The sequence below is a fragment of the Ochotona princeps genome, chromosome 10 (genome assembly GCF_030435755.1).
Source record: "Ochotona princeps isolate mOchPri1 chromosome 10, mOchPri1.hap1, whole genome shotgun sequence".
NCBI classification, from domain to species: domain Eukaryota; kingdom Metazoa; phylum Chordata; class Mammalia; order Lagomorpha; family Ochotonidae; genus Ochotona; species Ochotona princeps.
Window position 1 is genome coordinate 49,775,061 of NC_080841.1, and position 17,906 is coordinate 49,792,966.

The 17,906-nt window shown below is 38.1% G+C and overlaps 1 protein-coding gene across 1 annotated transcript in view; it reads left to right on the top strand.

Moving 5' to 3' along the window:
* SDCCAG8 (SHH signaling and ciliogenesis regulator SDCCAG8) overlaps positions 1–17,906 on the top strand; it is a 221,153-nt gene that overhangs the window by 18,458 nt on the left and 184,789 nt on the right. The window contains exons 4-6 of the mRNA XM_058669413.1: positions 1,111–1,224; positions 8,838–8,963; positions 14,323–14,463. Of these exons, the coding sequence (XP_058525396.1) occupies positions 1,111–1,224; positions 8,838–8,963; positions 14,323–14,463 (381 nt within the window). The remainder of the gene's footprint in view (positions 1–1,110; positions 1,225–8,837; positions 8,964–14,322; positions 14,464–17,906) is intronic.

Below are 17,906 nucleotides of genomic sequence, written 5' to 3' on the forward strand. Positions count from 1 at the left end.
GTTCCCTCATCTGTGTTTTGTTGTTGTTGTTGTTATCATGACGTGATAAATAATCTTATAAACCATTGCACAATTATTTCAAGATATGGTAATACATACATAAAAATTAGTTTCAGGATTGCTGCAAAGTTGAGTGGCGTTATCACCTCTTCAGAAATTTCTTCCCTGGGTTCTCCAGTGTGATGTGTTACTCACTTTTATATGTTTCTGCTTCCATACTCTAGTCTTAGAAGTTATGCACTCCAGAAGAGCATAGCTTTAGATTGCATTGTTCTAAAGTCAAAAAATTCAAGATCTTTTTTTTTTTCAAAAAAAGATTTATTTATTTTTTTTATCAGAAAATCAGATTTACAGAGAGAAGGAAAGACAAAGATCTTCCACCCACTGTTTCACTCGCCAAGTGCCTGCAATGGCCAAAGCTGAGCTGATCTGAAGCCAGGAGCCAGGAGCTTCTTTCAGGTCTCTCATATGAATGCAGGGTCCCAAAGCTTTGGACTGTCCTCCACTGCATTCCCAAGCCACAAGCAGGGAGCTAGAAGGGAAGTGGAGCAGCCAGAATATGAACCAGCACCCATATGTGATCCTGGCACATGCAAAATGAGGACTTCATCCACTAGGCTCCCATAGCGGGTCTCCCCACCTTATTTATGTATGTGTGTATATATATGTATGTATGTATGTATGTATGTCAGTCATAATCGGCATCAAACACTTATCTAAATAATCTCTTCTTCAGGGAGCTGATCTGTAGTTTTAGGTAAGCTTTCTTCTGTGACAGTTTCTTAAACACAATTGTACCTTGTATTTCATTTTTGAGTGGAATGTCACATTTTCAGACGCTTCAAATAGGCATCTCATTTCATGCCAGTCTGCCCTAGTCTTTTCTTTTGATTGTGCTTTTTATAATCACTTTCACTTTCTGTCTTTAAAATGTGATAGGCCAATCCCTGAATCTCATGTAGTGGTAGAGTATGTAGGGAAGAAAAATAAATGCAGTTAGCTATGTTGTAATCTATTCCATGTCTATTTCACATCAGTGCTTACTTAAATATAAACAAATCAACTAATTTTTTTGCCATATCCAAACATACTTGATTTTTTTTCTGTCAGAGAACATCAGAAGATGAGGAAACCAGGATACCCACAGTGCAAAACCTTGTACCTATCATTAATGACCAGTCTCAGTACATTCATCATTTAGAAGCAGAGGTGAAATTCTGCAAGGTAAGTCTCTTGTTAAGAATTTAAAACCAGGAGCCAGCATAGTGGCACAGCAAGCTAATCCTTACTCTGCAGAGCCAGCATCCAATATGGGTTCCAGTTCCAATTTGGCTGCTCCACTTCTGATCCAAGTCCCTGCTGTATGGCCTAGGAAAGCGGCAGAGGAAAGTACAAAGCCTTGGTACCCTGCACCCTTGTGGGAGATCCAGAAGTTCCTGGATACTGGCTTCATACTGGCCCAGCTCTGGCCATCGTGACCATTTGGGGAGTGATCTAATGAATGGATGATCTCTGTTTCTTCCTCCAACCCCTCTCTCTGTAACTCTGCTTTTCAAGTAAAAATAAACAAACCTTTTAAAATTATTCTTTTTAAATAAAAGATTTTTTTAAAAGATTTATTAATTTTTAAATAAGAATATTTATCTTTTTAAAAAATTGTTTATTTTTACTTGAAAAGCAGAGTTAGAGAGTAAGAGACAAAAAGACAAAGATATTCATTCTGCTAGTTTATTCTCCAGATGTCTACAGTGGGTGAAGCTGAGCCAATCCAAAGCTAGGAGCTAAGAGCGTCCTCCAGGTTTCTCCTGTGGGAACATGGTCCCAAGCACTTGGGCAATTCTCTACTGCATTCTCAGGCCACTAGTAGGGAGCTGAATGCGAAGTGGAGCAGCAGGACATGAACCAGCATCCATATGGGGTGCTGGTGCTTGACAGTGGAGGATCATCCCATTTAGCCACAGCACTGGCCCCAATAAATAAATCTTCAAAAAGGAAAAAAATTAATAATTTAAAACCAGGGCCTAGCATTGTGGCATAGTATGTTAAGTTACTACTTTAAACCTGGCATCCTATTTCACAGTGTCTGTTGGAGTCTCTCCTGCTCTGCTTCTGATCCAGCTCCCTGCTTCTCAGCCTGAGAGAGCAGCAGATGATTGTGCAATTTTGGGGTCCTTACCACTTTTGTGGGAGTCTTAGTTAGAGTTCTGGGCTCTTGGGTTTGGCCTGGCCCAGCCCCAGTCTTTGTGGCTCTTTAGTAAATGAACCAATACATGTAAGATCTCTCTCTCTGCCTTTCAAATAAATAAATCCTAAAACAAAAACAAAAACAAGCAAAAAACCTATGCCTAAATGCATTGAAGCGTGTATTTTCTCTGTAGTAATACATTGACAATTTCCATTCTTATGTGTTTGAAAGACCGATGTGTCAGAGAACCTTCTCAGGCCTGGGAATGACACTCTTGATAATGTCATTTCTGGTTGCTTAATTTCCCCGTACTCCATTGCTATTGCTAAAGCTTTTATAATTTGTATTCTGTGCTTGCTTCGGCAGCACTTGTACTAGAATTGGAAAGATTTTATAATTTGTATTTCAGAATCTTTCCTTCCTGCCCTGTTTAATTTAACTGAGCAAAGTGTAGACACTTGAGATTACCGATTCACCAGACATTTGTCAGCCTATTGAAACTGTGGTATAGCCATCAAGGATTCTAAGCAGGTGTACTAAGTCTGCTCTATTGTTGGCATTAATACACTTACATTTACTTGGAATGAAAATAATGGCTCATGGAGCATTGATAATAATGATCAAGAACCCATATACATATATAGCTTGTGACACTGGAAGGCTACATTATTTGATTACATGAAATTTACTAATGTTATTGTAGCCTTTCTGCTTCCCCAGAGCATGTTAGTGTTTTCGTTTGGTTTGCTTCCCCCAATAACAGTGTATCAGATTGTGTGATTTTTTTATAGACATTTTAAAAATTTATTTTTATTTTTTGATAATTTTTACATAGTTGATTAGGGTGATAAGGATCAAGGGCTACAGGAAGGTGGGTGAGATCACCATTTCCACATTCTCTTTTTTCCTTCTGGCGGAAGGGTGGAGACAAGGAGACATGCCACACCCAGCCTCCCAAACGCCTCTGTACCCTGGGATGGAAGACAGCCGCCCGACACCACCCCAGGGTCCCCAATTGGGCATGCTCTGAGGGTCCTGCTCAAGAGGTTTCTATAGTTCAGCAATTCTGAATTACTGCCGATCTTGCCACTCCAAGCACAATGAAATCTCTCCAGAATCCACTGGTTGACATAGTCCATCTGAGAGTCTCCATTTGCATAGATATTCACTACCAACACTTGGCTGGGGTACTTGATCAATTTGCTCTGTCCTCTGTCTTCTGTTGTGGTACCAGGTGTTCTCTGCAGACTCCAATGTACTGCCATGTCCTTCATGTGCACCTGGATATGCTGTCCACTGCTCTGTCTAAGCCACTGAGGAGGCCTAGCTCTGACCCATGCAAACCACAGTCAGACCATGGAACCTGCACTTCTCTCCACGGTGGGGGCTCTGAGTCCAGCAATACAGATTGGGGAATCCCCAAAGAAACTTCATCTGAAGTGATCCCAGACTTGATTCTTGTTGGTGCCTGCCAATACAGGGTCCTGTACAGTCTGTCACCCCAGTCAGCTTATACACTGGTGGTTGCAATTACTACTGGGTCAGTTCTTTATCCAGCCCTGTCTTCCACACAAACCAATAGGTGTGTTGCAGCCCAGCCTGATCCTCCCCACCACATACTCAGCCCTCACATAAGCAATGAGTGCAGCCATCTAGTTGAAGCAACCCATAATAACTCCCACTTGGCACACCCCCTATCCTGGTTCCCGAGCTTGCCAGTAAGTACAGCAGACTGGTCCAGTCTGTCCCACATCCCATTCAGCTCTCATATATGTCAATGGGCATTGAAGCCTAGTTCAACCGAGCCAACCGCACTATCCAGCCCACACATGTGCTGGTGGGTGTCACTCTCTGTCTAGCTATGCCTGTCCCAGTTCTAGTTTTCATGCTGAGCAGTCAGAGTGGCAACCCAAGAGGGAGGTGCCCGCTGTTTCCTTATTGGTCCCACTTCTGGATCTTGCACTCTCCAGCTGGTTCTGCAGTTTACCTTTTTTTTTTTTTTTTTTTTTTTGAGATTTATTTACTTGAAAATCAGAGAGCGAGAGAATGAGAGAAAAAAAATGTTCCATATGCTGATTCAGTCCCCAAATGTCTGCAATAGCTAGAGGATAGGCAAGGTGGAGTCTGGAGCTCCCATCTTGGTCTCCTACTTCGGTAACAGAGGCCCAGGTTGCTTTCCAAGGTACATTACCAGGAAAGTGGGTCAGAAGTGGCAAAGCAGGGAATCGAAACTGCACACACATGGGGTGCCGACCTCATAGGTGGCAGCTTTACCCATGGCAGCACAACACTAGTCCCTTACCAGTGTCTGTTGTATCATGTATTGTATTTGAATATTTTGAATATTTTTGAGTACTCCTAAAATCAAAGCATGGTGTGTAATCTGAGCAGTTTCAGTTGGTGCATTATCTTGATTTTACAAAGGAGTTCCTCATATTAGCAAGCTGCTTTTTGTTTGTCCTTAGAGGACACAATTCTTATATTCTTAATATAAAAATATTTGTCGATCACTAGTTGAAATAATCTAATAATCTTTCTTTTTATAAGAATCTATTGATCCCTAAGATTTGGTCAATAAAACTTTAAAGAAAGATGCAGAATAATTTATCTTCCTGATCAATAAGACACATAACTGTTGCCTGTGAGTAGCATAGCAGCACAATAGGAAATAAAGTATAATCCTTTAAAGCATAGTGTAAACTCCAATAGCAGTATGAGCTGTTTGAAAGAAGTAGTGCTTGAAGGAATAGAATAACTTAGATCAGTGGAAGAGGAATGAAAAAGTTTTGTCAAGAGAAAAACAAAAATGAAAGAATGTATTCAAGATAGATATGGTTTGTTTGTGATAACCATAATACAACTATCCCATCTTTTTCCTATGGACAATTTAGTATTAAAATATTGTTGTGGTCTGACTTTTATTTTGGTGTAGAAACAGCTTGGAGCATCTTGTATCCTGTGTTGAAGTACTGGGATCTGAGTCCCACCTCCTACTTCCAATTCCAATTTCCTACTTATGTACACCCTAGGGAAACAGCGGCTGGTGATGGAATAGTTCGGTCCCTGCCACACTGTGGGAGGCCAGATTGAGTTCTTGGCCAACTGTTGCAGGCTTTTGGGGATAAACCAGCCGGTGAGAATGCTCTCTGCTCTCCCTATGCTTCTCAAATGAAGGAAATTTAAGAAAATGATGTAGAACAAATGGAATTGAGGATTATAAAACCTTTTTGAGATTCAGTGTAAATATGATATATTTAACATGTGAGGAATATGGTCAAAGTAATGCTTAGGAATCTTAATTTTTTATTTAATCAATAAAGTTTATAAAAACTTGAATGGAGAGTTCATACAGCCCTGCTACCTTCCTCTCCATCACACTTCCACGCCAATTTTCACTGTTACTTTATATCTTATGTCAGTATGTCACATTTGTTAAAATGATGGTTTGATATTTATACATTGTTGTTAACTAAATTGCCCACTTTACTTGAGTATTCAAGCTTTATATTTCATGTTCTGATTTTTCACAAAGGTCTAATTATGTTATCTCCACCATTATAGTAGCATGCGGAATAGTCTCACTACCCTAAACATCCCCAATTTTTATCTATCCATCCTCTCTTCTCTTTCTTAAACCCCAGTAACTACTCATCTTTATTATTATTTTTTAATAGCAGGAATGAAACAGAGAGACCTTCTGTTCTCTGGTTTACTCACCAAATGGCCATAATGACTGGGACTAGGGAGGCCAAAGCTAGGAGCCAGGAACGTCATCGAGGTCTCCCGTGAAACTCTGGGGGAGCAAGGACTGAGACATCCGGCATGATAACAGAGCTGGATGGGAAATGGAGCAGCAGGCACAGGAACTAGCCCCTGTATTCAATGCCAGAACTGCAGGTGGGACTTGACCATTTATGCCCCATTGCTGGCCCCAACACTCATCTTTTTACTGTCTTCATAGTTCCATCTTTTGCAGAGTGTCACCTAATTGCATATATAGAATATGCTTTTCAGACTGGCTTCTTCTACTTAGGAATATGAACTTAAGGTTCCTCTATGTTTTCTCATGGCTGGATAGCTCATTTGTTTTTATCACTAAAGAATATTCCATTGTGTGAATGTATTATTACTTATCTGTCCATGTGGGCCTGGTGCAATGGCTCAGTAGTTAAATCTTCACCTTGCATAAGCCAGATCCCATATGGGTGCCAGTTCGTGTCCCAGCTGCTCCACTTCCCATCCAGCTCCCTGCTTGTGAACTGGGAAAGCAGTGGAGGATGACCCAGAGCCTTGGGACCTTGAACCCATGTGGGACACCTGGCTTTGGATGGGCTTATCTCCGATCATTGAGGCCACTTGGGGAGTGAACCAATACACCGAAGATCTTTCTCTGTATTTCCTCTCTGTAAACCTGCCTTTCCAATAAAAATAAATAAATTTTTTAAGAAGAAAGAAAACTTACATTACCATTCACTAATTGAAGAAGGTCTTGGTTGTTTCCAACTTTTTGACAAATATGAATACAACTGTTGTAAGCATGTGTTTACTAGTTTTAGCTCATTAGGGTAAATAACAAGGAATAAATTGTTGGGCAAAGAATATGCCCAGTTCTGTAATAAACTGCCAAGCTGTTTTCTAAAGCAGTGGTACTATTTTGCTTTCTGACAAGCTTTGATTAAGTTCACAGTACTCTGTATCTTAGCATTTGTTGTTGGCAGTGATTTAAACCATTCAAATAGGTGTGCAGTGTTATCTCCTTTTTGATTCCCTAATGACATGTTGAGCTCTTTCTGTATGTTTGCCTGTTTTCTTTACATATTCTTTTGTGAGGTACTGCTTCAGATCTTTAACCCTGTTTTTAAACATTTAATTTCATAATAGCTTTAAATTTGGAAAATAAAAATTGTGAGATGGTAATATCAAGAGTCACACATAGACCTCACCTGATTTCTTGTTAATTCTTTATGTGTCATGGTTAATTAATTGCACACAGCTTCCTCTACCCATTTTTAAAATTAGGTTGTGTATTTTCTTATTGTTGAATTTTAAAAATTCTTTATATATTTTTGAAACAAGTCTTTTACAAATGTTTTCTCCCACTTGGTAACTTGACTGTTGTTATCTTTTTTTTTTTTGTTTTGTTTAAAGATTTATTCATTTTATTACAGCCAGATATACAGAGAGGAGGAGAGACAGAGAGGAAGATCTTCCATCCGATGTTTCACTCCCCAAGTGAACCGCAACGGGCCGATGCGCGCCAATCCGATGCCAGGAACCTGGAACCTCTTCCGGGTCTCCCACGCGGGTGCAGTGTCCCAATGCATTGGGCCGTCCTCAACTGCTTTCCCAGGCCACAAGCAGGGAGCTGGATGGGAAGTGGAGCTGCCGGGATTAGAACCGGCGCCCATATGGGATCCCGGGGCTTTCAAGGCGAGGACTTTAGCCGCTAGGCCACGCCGCCGGGCCCAGACTGTTGTTATCTTAACAATACATTTTATACAACAGAAAAAAATATTAATTTTGTTGAAGTTCCACTTATCTAATTTTTCTTTCATGAGTCTTGGTTTTAGTGTTGTACTTTAAAAAATTCATTATCAAATGCTACGTCACTTATATTTTCTCCTCTCTGCTCCTAGTGTTTTGTAATTTTTGTTTGACATTTAGTTCTATATTCCATGTTGAGTTCACTTAGTCTTTAGTAAGGCACAAAATCTGGGTCCAGAATAATTTTTTTGCATGTGAATGTCCAATTGTTCAAAAACCATTTTTTGAAAAGACTATCTCCATTGAGTTGCCTCTCCCTTTTTTTATTCTGTAGAGACTTGTTTTTTATTTTGAGGATCAGAGTTATATAGGGGGGCTGGTACAGAGAGAAACAGGGACGGCAGACCTGTCCATGTGCTGGTTTGCTCCTCGGATAGCTACAGTAGCTGTTGCTAGGCCAAGCTGAAGCTAGGAGCTGCCTCCAGGTCTAGATGGATGGCAGGGGCCCAAACACTTGGGCCGTCTTCCCTTGCTCTTCTCCCACCATTAACAAAGAAGCCAGATCAGACGTGGAGCAGGCAGGACTGGAACTGGTGACCCTATGGAAAGGTAGCTTTGCAGGCAGCCAGCTTTCCTAGGTAGGCCACAGTGCTGACCTCTGGTACTTTGTTAATAGTTGACCATATTTGTATAGATCTACGTTTGGGCTAGCAGTGTTCTGTTCCAGAGTAATTTATGTATTCTCTTGTCAGTGTCATACCATCCCTGTTTCTGTACCTCAGAATTTCCCTTTATTTCATTCTGTACTAGTTTTCAAAGGTTACTGGCATTTGGTCATTACTCATAATGTATCTTACCTTATTTTTTGGAGTCTCCCTGATTCTTAAATAACTTACTGCTTTTCCATGGGCCTCAATCTCTTAGAGAAAAACCTGGTAGGAAGCTAGATGTTTGTGAGTGATCGTCTGCTTGCTATTTACTATATACCCAGTTTTTTTGCTAATTAGCATGTGTGCTGTCTTGTTTGTCTAAACATAATTTTAGTATTTCAGGAAAATTATAGAGAATATATATCTTATAGATTTGATATGCTCAGTTTTTTTCCTAATCAACAAATAAAATCACTGCTTAAGTATGTTTAACTTACTTTGGTTTCTCTTTTTTATAGGAGGAACTCTCTGGAATGAAAAATAGGATACACGTAGTTGTACTTGAAAACGAAAAGCTCCAGCAAGCAATGAAATCTCAAAGACAAGAGGAGACATTGAGGGAACAAACGTTTCTGGATACATCTGTGAGCATTTTTATAAACCCCAGTTCTGTTTAATTTTGAATATTACACTTCTTAACTTCTCCCCTAGTCTTCAGAACTTCTTAGTTTTGCTGCTTGAAGTTTGGCTAGAGGTCTGTGTTGTGTTTATTTAAGACCCCCAAAATAAAAATTTACTGTGGTAGGAAAAGTGTTCAATGAATGATAGTGCCTAAAATTTACTATAGTTCCTCTCTAAGCATGCTATTTATGTTATTTTTTCACCTATGTAAAGAATATACCTGAAAATAGGAATTGTGTATATAACAACAATGTTGTTAAATGCAGAAATTTTAACAAATTTAGCTTGGATTTCTATGGATTTTCCTTGAGTTCTATAGTTAAGTAAGTGCAGCAACATGGTGTAACAGAAAGAATGTTGGCCTGAGGTTCCAAAAATCAAATAACGGTCTTACCACATCCCCAAGAAACTGCAAGTTTAATAAGTAGTTTTATAGGACATTGCATTGCTTAATCAGACAGGCCCTGTATTTTTTTACTGATAATCTGAGAAAATTTACTTACATCAGGAATTGACAGTACAAATTCCTAGGCTCTGTGCTCATGAGATTCGAATTCAGAAAGTCTGGTTTAGTCTTGGGAACATGAACTTCTATTAAAATACCCATGTGATTCTTGTTTAAGTATCCCAGTTTGAAGAACAGTGATCTGAATTGTTTCTGTAATTCTGTGGCATGGATTCTTGTGATGGTGTTTTAACTGTTTATAGTATCTTCTTTTGACTTGTCTGAAATACTTTTGCCTTAAAGCATTTTTCATTGGTTTGCTATGCAAGGTAGTTAATTATAGCCTGTTCCGCTTTTTTGAGACAAATCCAGCTTTCTGTGGGGGAAGTCTTAATACTTGCTTGGTGTAGCTTTACTTTGCAGTGAACCTTAGTGGTTTTAATTAAGTAGTCATTAGCATTCAGTTAAGAAAACAGATTTTAATTTATTTACCTAGTTATCTTCTAATTTTTTTGAGTGTGCATTTTAAAAAACTGACCAGATATTTGCAATCCTTCAGTTATATATTATTTGTTATTTAGAAGTGCCCAGTTAATTTTGAAAAAGTGAGCTGGTTATGATTTTCATTTATTTTTCTACAAATACATTTAAGTTGTACTCTGCTACTTTTCACTTACCATGTAATCTTCTTTCTGAAGATTTACATAATTATTAATATTAGTGTCTAAATATTTCATCTTAGTTACTTATTATTTTAGTGCCAATTTGAGGATATCACCATATGGATTGTATTTAGAAGTAGCTCATTTGACAACTAATAAATTCTCTTGCTTTTCTTCCAAATGTGTAGTTACTTAGCACAGACTGATTCAGTTTTCATAATCTACAGTGTTTTTATAGTGACAGGAGTGGAAGAAGGGGAAGTCAAGTCAGAAAGGAAATCAGGCAGACAAGTGAATCAGAGATCAAGAGAAGTGAGTAATGCAAAAGAGGAAGGAAACAGTGGTACAGGATCACATGCCTCGCAGCATGAGCAAGGGAAGTTGGCTGCAGTTATAATAAACTGCAGTTATAATCAAAGAAAGGACCAGAATGCGAAACCTTCGTTGTTTTGTTAAAATCCAATGCAAGTATTGAAATGGCCACTAGATATACATCAGTTGTCTTGATATTTATTTAATGTTAATTTTCTGTCTTTATTTGTGGTTATGAAGCAGTTACCTTTTTAAATTGTGGGTGAATTGAGACATTTCAGCAATGTATTCATGATGCTCATTGTGCTATACTGGCAGTTATAATGTAAATAAAGCTTTATAGAATATCTTCGAAGTAAGTAGATCAATAGATCTCCTTTTGTAAGAGTGAGGATTTTTTCATGAATCAGTGTTGAAGTCAAAATGTTGAATCAAAGAGTTAACTTGAATATAGATATTCCATATTTCCTAATGTCGATTTTGGAAAAATAATTGAAACTCTTACATTATAGTAACTAACACTTCTTGATGACTATATGGTTACAGTGTGCTCAACACTGTATCAGCAATTTATTAAGTCATTAACTGGTGAAATAACACAGAGCTAAGGAAAAAAAAACTGGCAGTCAAGGATTTAAACCCAGAGCTGTCTAACTCTGAATCTGTCATACCCTAAGTATAGTGTTATTGTACATAGATTAGGAAAGATGTGTCAGTTTTGAAGCAAGCTATTGTTTGGAGGGCATAGAAGTTTTCCACAGTAGAGAAGAACTTCCTTTTCATTATCTCTCACTGTCACCCCTGGACTTGGATGGTAGCCGATGAGACTTTTAGCATTTGGCCTAGTTTATGACCTAGATGTTAGAAGCAAGCAGGCAATTTTTTGAAAACTAAAACCATTAAAAAATGTGTTTTATTTCTACGTTTTTCATCACTTTTTTGTTATTATAAAACTTGTTTTCATGGAAAACTTCTCTGAGTTAAATACAATAATATTAACACATACTTGTTAGAAATTTTGTTTTATTAGATCTAGTTTTATTAGAAATATTAGTTTTCTAAGTACGGAATTTCTTAGCTGCTGCTTTCCATGTTTGTTCTTATCCTTTCCACTCAATTATAATTAAGCTTCCCCTCAATTAAAATAAATAGTTTTGCAGTGATTGTCAGGAATTTGATATACTTAAATATTTAATATGTTGATTCAACATTGACCTCTACTATGGAAGTAAGTATGGAGAGCGCAAAGCCAGCTTCCCCTGGTGTACTCCTAAAATGGTAACCATTTCCTGGCTGAAGCCAGGGGCCAGGAGATTCCTGCAAGGCCTCCCATGTGGGTGGCAGGGGCCCACGCATGTGGGCCATCTTCCTTTGCCTTCTTAGGCATGTAAGAGGGGAACTGGCTTGAAAACAAAACAGCCACGGCATGAACTAATGGCCATACGGGATGCTGGTATCACAGGCAGTGGCTTAAATTTCTGCTTGCTCTTAGTACCCCTCCTCTGTTCTGGGTAGTTCTTCATGTGATCTTCTTTATTCAGTTTACTTTATAAATTGAAATTACCCGCTGAGGTGATTTGTCTTTCTCGTCAGACTATAAACTCCTCAAACTGAGACTGGTTTTGCTCATTTTTGTCCTCCAAGCTCTTAGCACAGTGTCTGAACATAGCAGATGCTATACAAACCTTTGCCCTATGCTGAACTTTAAGACTGTGGAATAGAATCTCAGAATGCTACTTGCAATGAATTCAGTTTACCACATTCTAGCATGATTATGACACTGTCATGTGATCCAGTGCTTGGTTGCTGTCCTCTCTTGTGAGTATTACCATGTTCTTTTGTATTTATCAAGTATTCAATTTTTATATGAATTAACATAAGTATTTAGTGCTTGTTACATATAACAACTCAGATTTTAACTGTTTATGTCACTGGTAGTTGACAGGGTAGCTGAGGGTACAAACTGACAGTGGACACTCCAGGTTCATCCTGTAAACATGCTTTTTCTGTGTGACAGACTTTGAACCAAGTTTTTATTTTAATAACATTTCAAATAAAAGCCAGATATCTGACCTAGCTTACAGAAATGGAAAAAAAAAAGGATTTTCTAGTAATATAAACTTACATGCTTTAAAAATTTTTTTGTAAGATTTATTTGAAAGACAGACAATAGAGACAGAGACAAAGAGAGATTTTCCCATCCAAGAGTTCACTCTCCAAAAAGGCCAAAGCCGGTAAACTGGAACTGCATACTGTTATCCGATAGCAGGGACCCAGACATTTGGGCCATCTTCTCCTACCACTCCACTATGGCTGCTGTCAGTGTAAGCAGCAGCTTCACCCAGTGTCCCACTGCAGGCCTCCTGAGTTTGCATTTTGCCCAAAGGTGCTTGTCAGGAGCTGAGTATTTGCTTCTCCATTGCATGGGACATGTTTCAGTGGGTTGTCCTGGTCATTCCTCTCCTGACATGAAGGCTGCCCGTCAGCTATCTTCATCACCACATATATACTTTTTTGTGTATACTTTCAGCATGAATGTTTTTCGATAAAGGAAGAAGAACATCATAATTTAAGGAATTCAAGAGAAATAAGATCTGTTCCTTTTTCTCTATTCAAAGCCTTCCTTGACACCAGATATTTGAGATTTACCTTTCATGCCTTTCCATTCTCCTCTCTGTAGACATCAAGTTTATGTCCAATGAGTTAATCTAATCCTGACACTGTCTACCCAGAATTTTTATCATTCTGCACATATTAAGGACTTAATCCAACAAGATCACACACACACACACACACACTCTCTCTCTCTCTCACATACACACACACACACACACACTCTCTCTCTCTCTCTCTCTCACACACACACACACACACACACATTCTTCAGGTGCCATTCAACATCGTAGGACCCCATGTTACCCACAATTCTGTCTCACTTGGCTACATATCAGAGGATTCCACAACCTTTTCTTCATGTTTGATGATTTGTATAGTAACTTGTGAAACTCATGGAAGCATTTCACATGCTATTCCTGGTTTAGGATAAAGGATATTATGAAACATACAAATGAACAAACAGATGAAGTGGTACACAGGATAAGGTCCAGGGAGCACCAAGAGCAGGAGGTTCTTTCGCTGTGTAGTAGGATGTGCTATGTTCTGGCATGTGTATGTGCCCATCAACTCCAGTCTTGGGAGATTTTAAAGATGATAAAAGAGCTTATGACAGGAACTGGGGACTATGGCCAAATAATACAATAGAAGACACTTCTCGTTAAAAAATGCTGAGGGTTTTAGGTCAACAGTCAGGGAAAGAGGATAATACATGTGGACTCTGGAGCTGTATTGCCAGGGCTCAGATGCTATTCCAGCCATTTGTTATCAGCTTCCCACTTCTGTGACCCTTCGCAAGTTACTTTGTGTGACTGAAGTTTCTCATCTGTAACATGAAGGCATTGGTGGAACCTATCTCATAGGATTGCTATCATGAAATAAAATAATCCATGTAAAACATATACACTATTATCTTGCACATAGTAAATACTGTAAATGCTAACAATAATTATATATTACATGCCCTGAAATGCAGAAAATAATTTTTTACAAAAATAAGAAAGTTGAATCTGTTTTCAGAGGAGTAAGGGATAATTCCACTTGTTGACTACTCTGAAACCTAGCCCTCCTTACTCATTACTGGATTATTGCCTGTTACTGTAGCACATATTGTGGAATGCAATCCTAGTAGCCTGAAAATGTGAAATGATTTTTGACTTACCGTTTAGAAACCTGTGTTGTTCCTTTTTCCTCTCAGCATAGATAGGAATTATCATTCCCTTTGTAAAATACTCATTTGATTAAAATTGAGTACCAACTGTAATTATTTGTGTGTGTGTGTGTTTTTAGGAAAACATGCAAAATTCTTGGATTATAACAGGCGAAGGTTCTAAAGTGGATGAAGCTGCCAAGAGACCATTCTCCCACGGCAGTGCACATGTTGGCAGAACTACATCTTCAAATGAGGCTGAAAAATGGAAACTAGAACTGGTGATTATTTAGTTTATTTTCTTTTATGTGTCTGCTCTTTTTTATGTGCTTTTTTTTAAAAAAGATTTATTCATTTTATTATAGCCAGATACACAGAGAGGAGGAGAGACAGAGAGGAAGGTCTTCCATCCGATGATTCACTCCCCAAGTGAGCCACAACGGGCCGATGCGCGCTGATCCGAAGCTGGGAACCTGGAACCTCTTCCGGGTCTCCCCCGTGGGTGCAGGGTCCCAAAGCTTTGGGCCATCCTCAACTGCTTTCCCAGGCCACAAGCAAGGAGCTGGATGGGAAGTGGAGCTGCAGGATTAGAACCGGCGCCCATATGGGATCCCGGGGCTTTCAAGGTGAGGACTTTAGCCGCTAGGCCGTGCCGCCGGGCCCAATGTGCTTTTTAAAATTTGAATAAAGTATACTATCATAGCCATTTTAAATATATAACTAATGCACATTAAGTGCGTATACAATGATTACAACCAACACTATCCATTTCTAGAACTTTCCCATCATCCGAAACAAACCCTCTGTGCTTATTAAGAAATAGCTTCATTTTCTTCTTTGTTCCCACCATTTGATAATTTTTATCCTACTTTCTGTTTCTTTATATTATCCTTTTCTGAATAGCTAATCAAAAATATTTTTCCTTTATTGCTGGCCTATTTCAGTTAACATAGTATTTTCCAGGTTTATTTAGTTATAACTTATAAGTTTTCTATTTTGGGGGCTGATCATATTAGTTGTACATATGTACCAATTTTATCCTTTCATCATTTCATGCACATTTGTTTCTACCTTTTGACTGTTATAAATATTCTGTGAATATTGCTGTACAAGTTTTGAGTCTCTTCTTTTGACTTTTTTTAATATATTCCCAGAATGTACTCTAATACATTGCTAGATGATAGAGTAATTTTTATTTTTTTCTTCTTCGCAAACTTGGTAATTTTTGTTGTCTTGTCTCAGGTTCAGTAATCTGCTTCTCAAAGGTATTCTTCGTCTCCTGTAGTGAATTTGTCATTTCAGTTATTATATTTTTTGAGCTTTAAGATACATGCTTGTTTCCTTTCACTGTTTTGTTGATGTCCTTTCATTCTTTGTTGATGCTTTTCTTATAGATCTTTGGGTATATTTAGGACATATTTAGTTTTTCTTAAATCAGGGTAGTTTGTCAATTTTGTCAACCCTATTTTCCTTCCCAGCCATCACTGTTGCCCTCCCTTATGCTGAAACTCTTTTAAAGTTTCATTTCTTACCTCCCATTCTTACATTAGTACTCTTCGAGTGAGCTTCAGACCCCTGATCCACAAGTACTACTCTCTTTTTTTAATGATTTATTTATTATCTATTTTTTTACTGGAAAGTTAGGTATACAGAGAGGAAGAGAGACAGAGAGGAAGATCTTCCATCTGCTGGTTCACTCCCCAAGTGGCCACAATGGCTGGAGCTGAGCTGATCCAAAGCCAGGAGCCAGGAACCTCCTCCAGGTCTACCATTTGGGTGCTGGGTCCCAAGGCTTTGGGCTGTCCTCTACTGCTTTCCCAGACCACAAGCCCGAAGCTGCATGGGAAATGCAACTGCTGGGACATGCACCAGCACCCATATGAGATCCCAGCATGTGCAAGGTGAGGACTTTAGCCATTAGGCTACCATGCGAGGCCCAAGGCCTGCTATTTAAAGCTTACCAATAACCTGCATCTATTAGTCCTAATCTTAAACTTTGCAGTAGCTTTCCCTACCGTCGGGATCATGCCTTCCACCTTTACATTTTCTAATGACACAATTTCATATGCATTGGGCAAAATATGTGAAATGGAGATTTGTAGCTCAATGATTTATCTCTAAAATGAACATCTGGTTAATTATCACTTGGGTTGAACTACATAACATTATCATGCTCCACAAATCTTCTCTGTGCCCCCTCTCAACCACTGTCCCTTCATTTCCTTAAAGATAATCATTTCTTGACTGTTAGGAAAATTATATAAGTATGCATTCCTCAAATAAATAAGTTCTGCCTATTTGTTTTAATATAAATGGAGTCCTATGTGTTCCTTTTTGTCATTTTACATCATTGTTTTTGTTAATTTCATCAATGTTGTTACATTTTGGGAGAAGTTGATTTTTGTTGGTGCTTTCCCTATCTGAATATAGCACACCTTATTTATCCATTCATTGTTGATGAACATTTGTGCTCTTTCCAGTTTGGATCAGGTATGAACATTACTGCTATGAGTATCCTTTTAGGTGTTTATTAGTGTGCATTGCACCTATTTATATTACATATATGTCCTGAAGTGGAATTTTTAGTCTTGGAATGTGTCTTTGTTCAACTCGAGTGGGTAATGGCAACTTCCCAGATGATGTTATCACTTCACACTCCTACCAACAGCACCTTAGTGACCCCATTGCTCCTTTATCTTTGCCACGATATGGTATTGCCAATTTTTATGAACTTTTTGGTGCTGCCTTATGATTTTTATTTGTATTTCTTTGATTACCCATGTGATTGAGTATCATGTTTATTGGCCATTTGATGTCTTCTGAAATGCGTGTTCAAAAATCCTCATTATTTTTATTGAGGTATCTGATGTGTTTATTTTTTAAAAATCTTTATCTGTTCTTCATACAAGCCCTTTGTGATTTATATGTATTGTTGTGTTGTATTCCACTCTAGGGCTTACCTTATTAATTGTCTTAATAATTTTCTTGCATATTTACTTTGATTGCTAGAATGTTATATCTGTGCAGTGTCCTTGATGTCCTGTTTAAGAAGTTTCTTCATGCCCCCAAAACATGATGAGGTTATCTTTCAAAAACTTTATTTTTGCTTTTTACACTTAGATCTACAGTCCACCTATAATTTATTTTTTATGATGTGAAATGTATAAGTCACATTTTGTTCTTTTCCCATGTCATTCAACATATCGAACGAAGTGCCATTTGTTCCAAAGGCAATTTCTTGCTTTTATGGCGGTGTATTTGTCACCAGTTACCTGTCCCTATATCCGTAGGTCTGTCTCTGCCTGTGTTAGCTTTACAGGGCCTTGATTCTGGGGGGCCCAACTATTCCAACATTTTTCTTTGTTTTCAACTTTGACTGTTTCTGGCCTTTTACATTTTCAAATATGTTTTAGAATTATCACGTTTCCAAAAGTCATTATGAGACTTGATTTACACTGACTAAATGATAGGTTTTTCATATCATCTAATCCTTGTAAACCACATATCATTCAATTTATTTAAATAATCTTTAATTTTTACCAATAACCTTTTGCAATTTTCTGAATAAAAGTCTTATATATCTTAAGTTAGAATGTTTCTTATCTATTATTTTTGATGCTATCAGAAGCAGATTATCAAAAACTTACATCATAAACATCAATTATTAGAAGAATTAATAAAGCAAGTTACAGAGAGGGGTGATATATTTAAACATAAATTATAA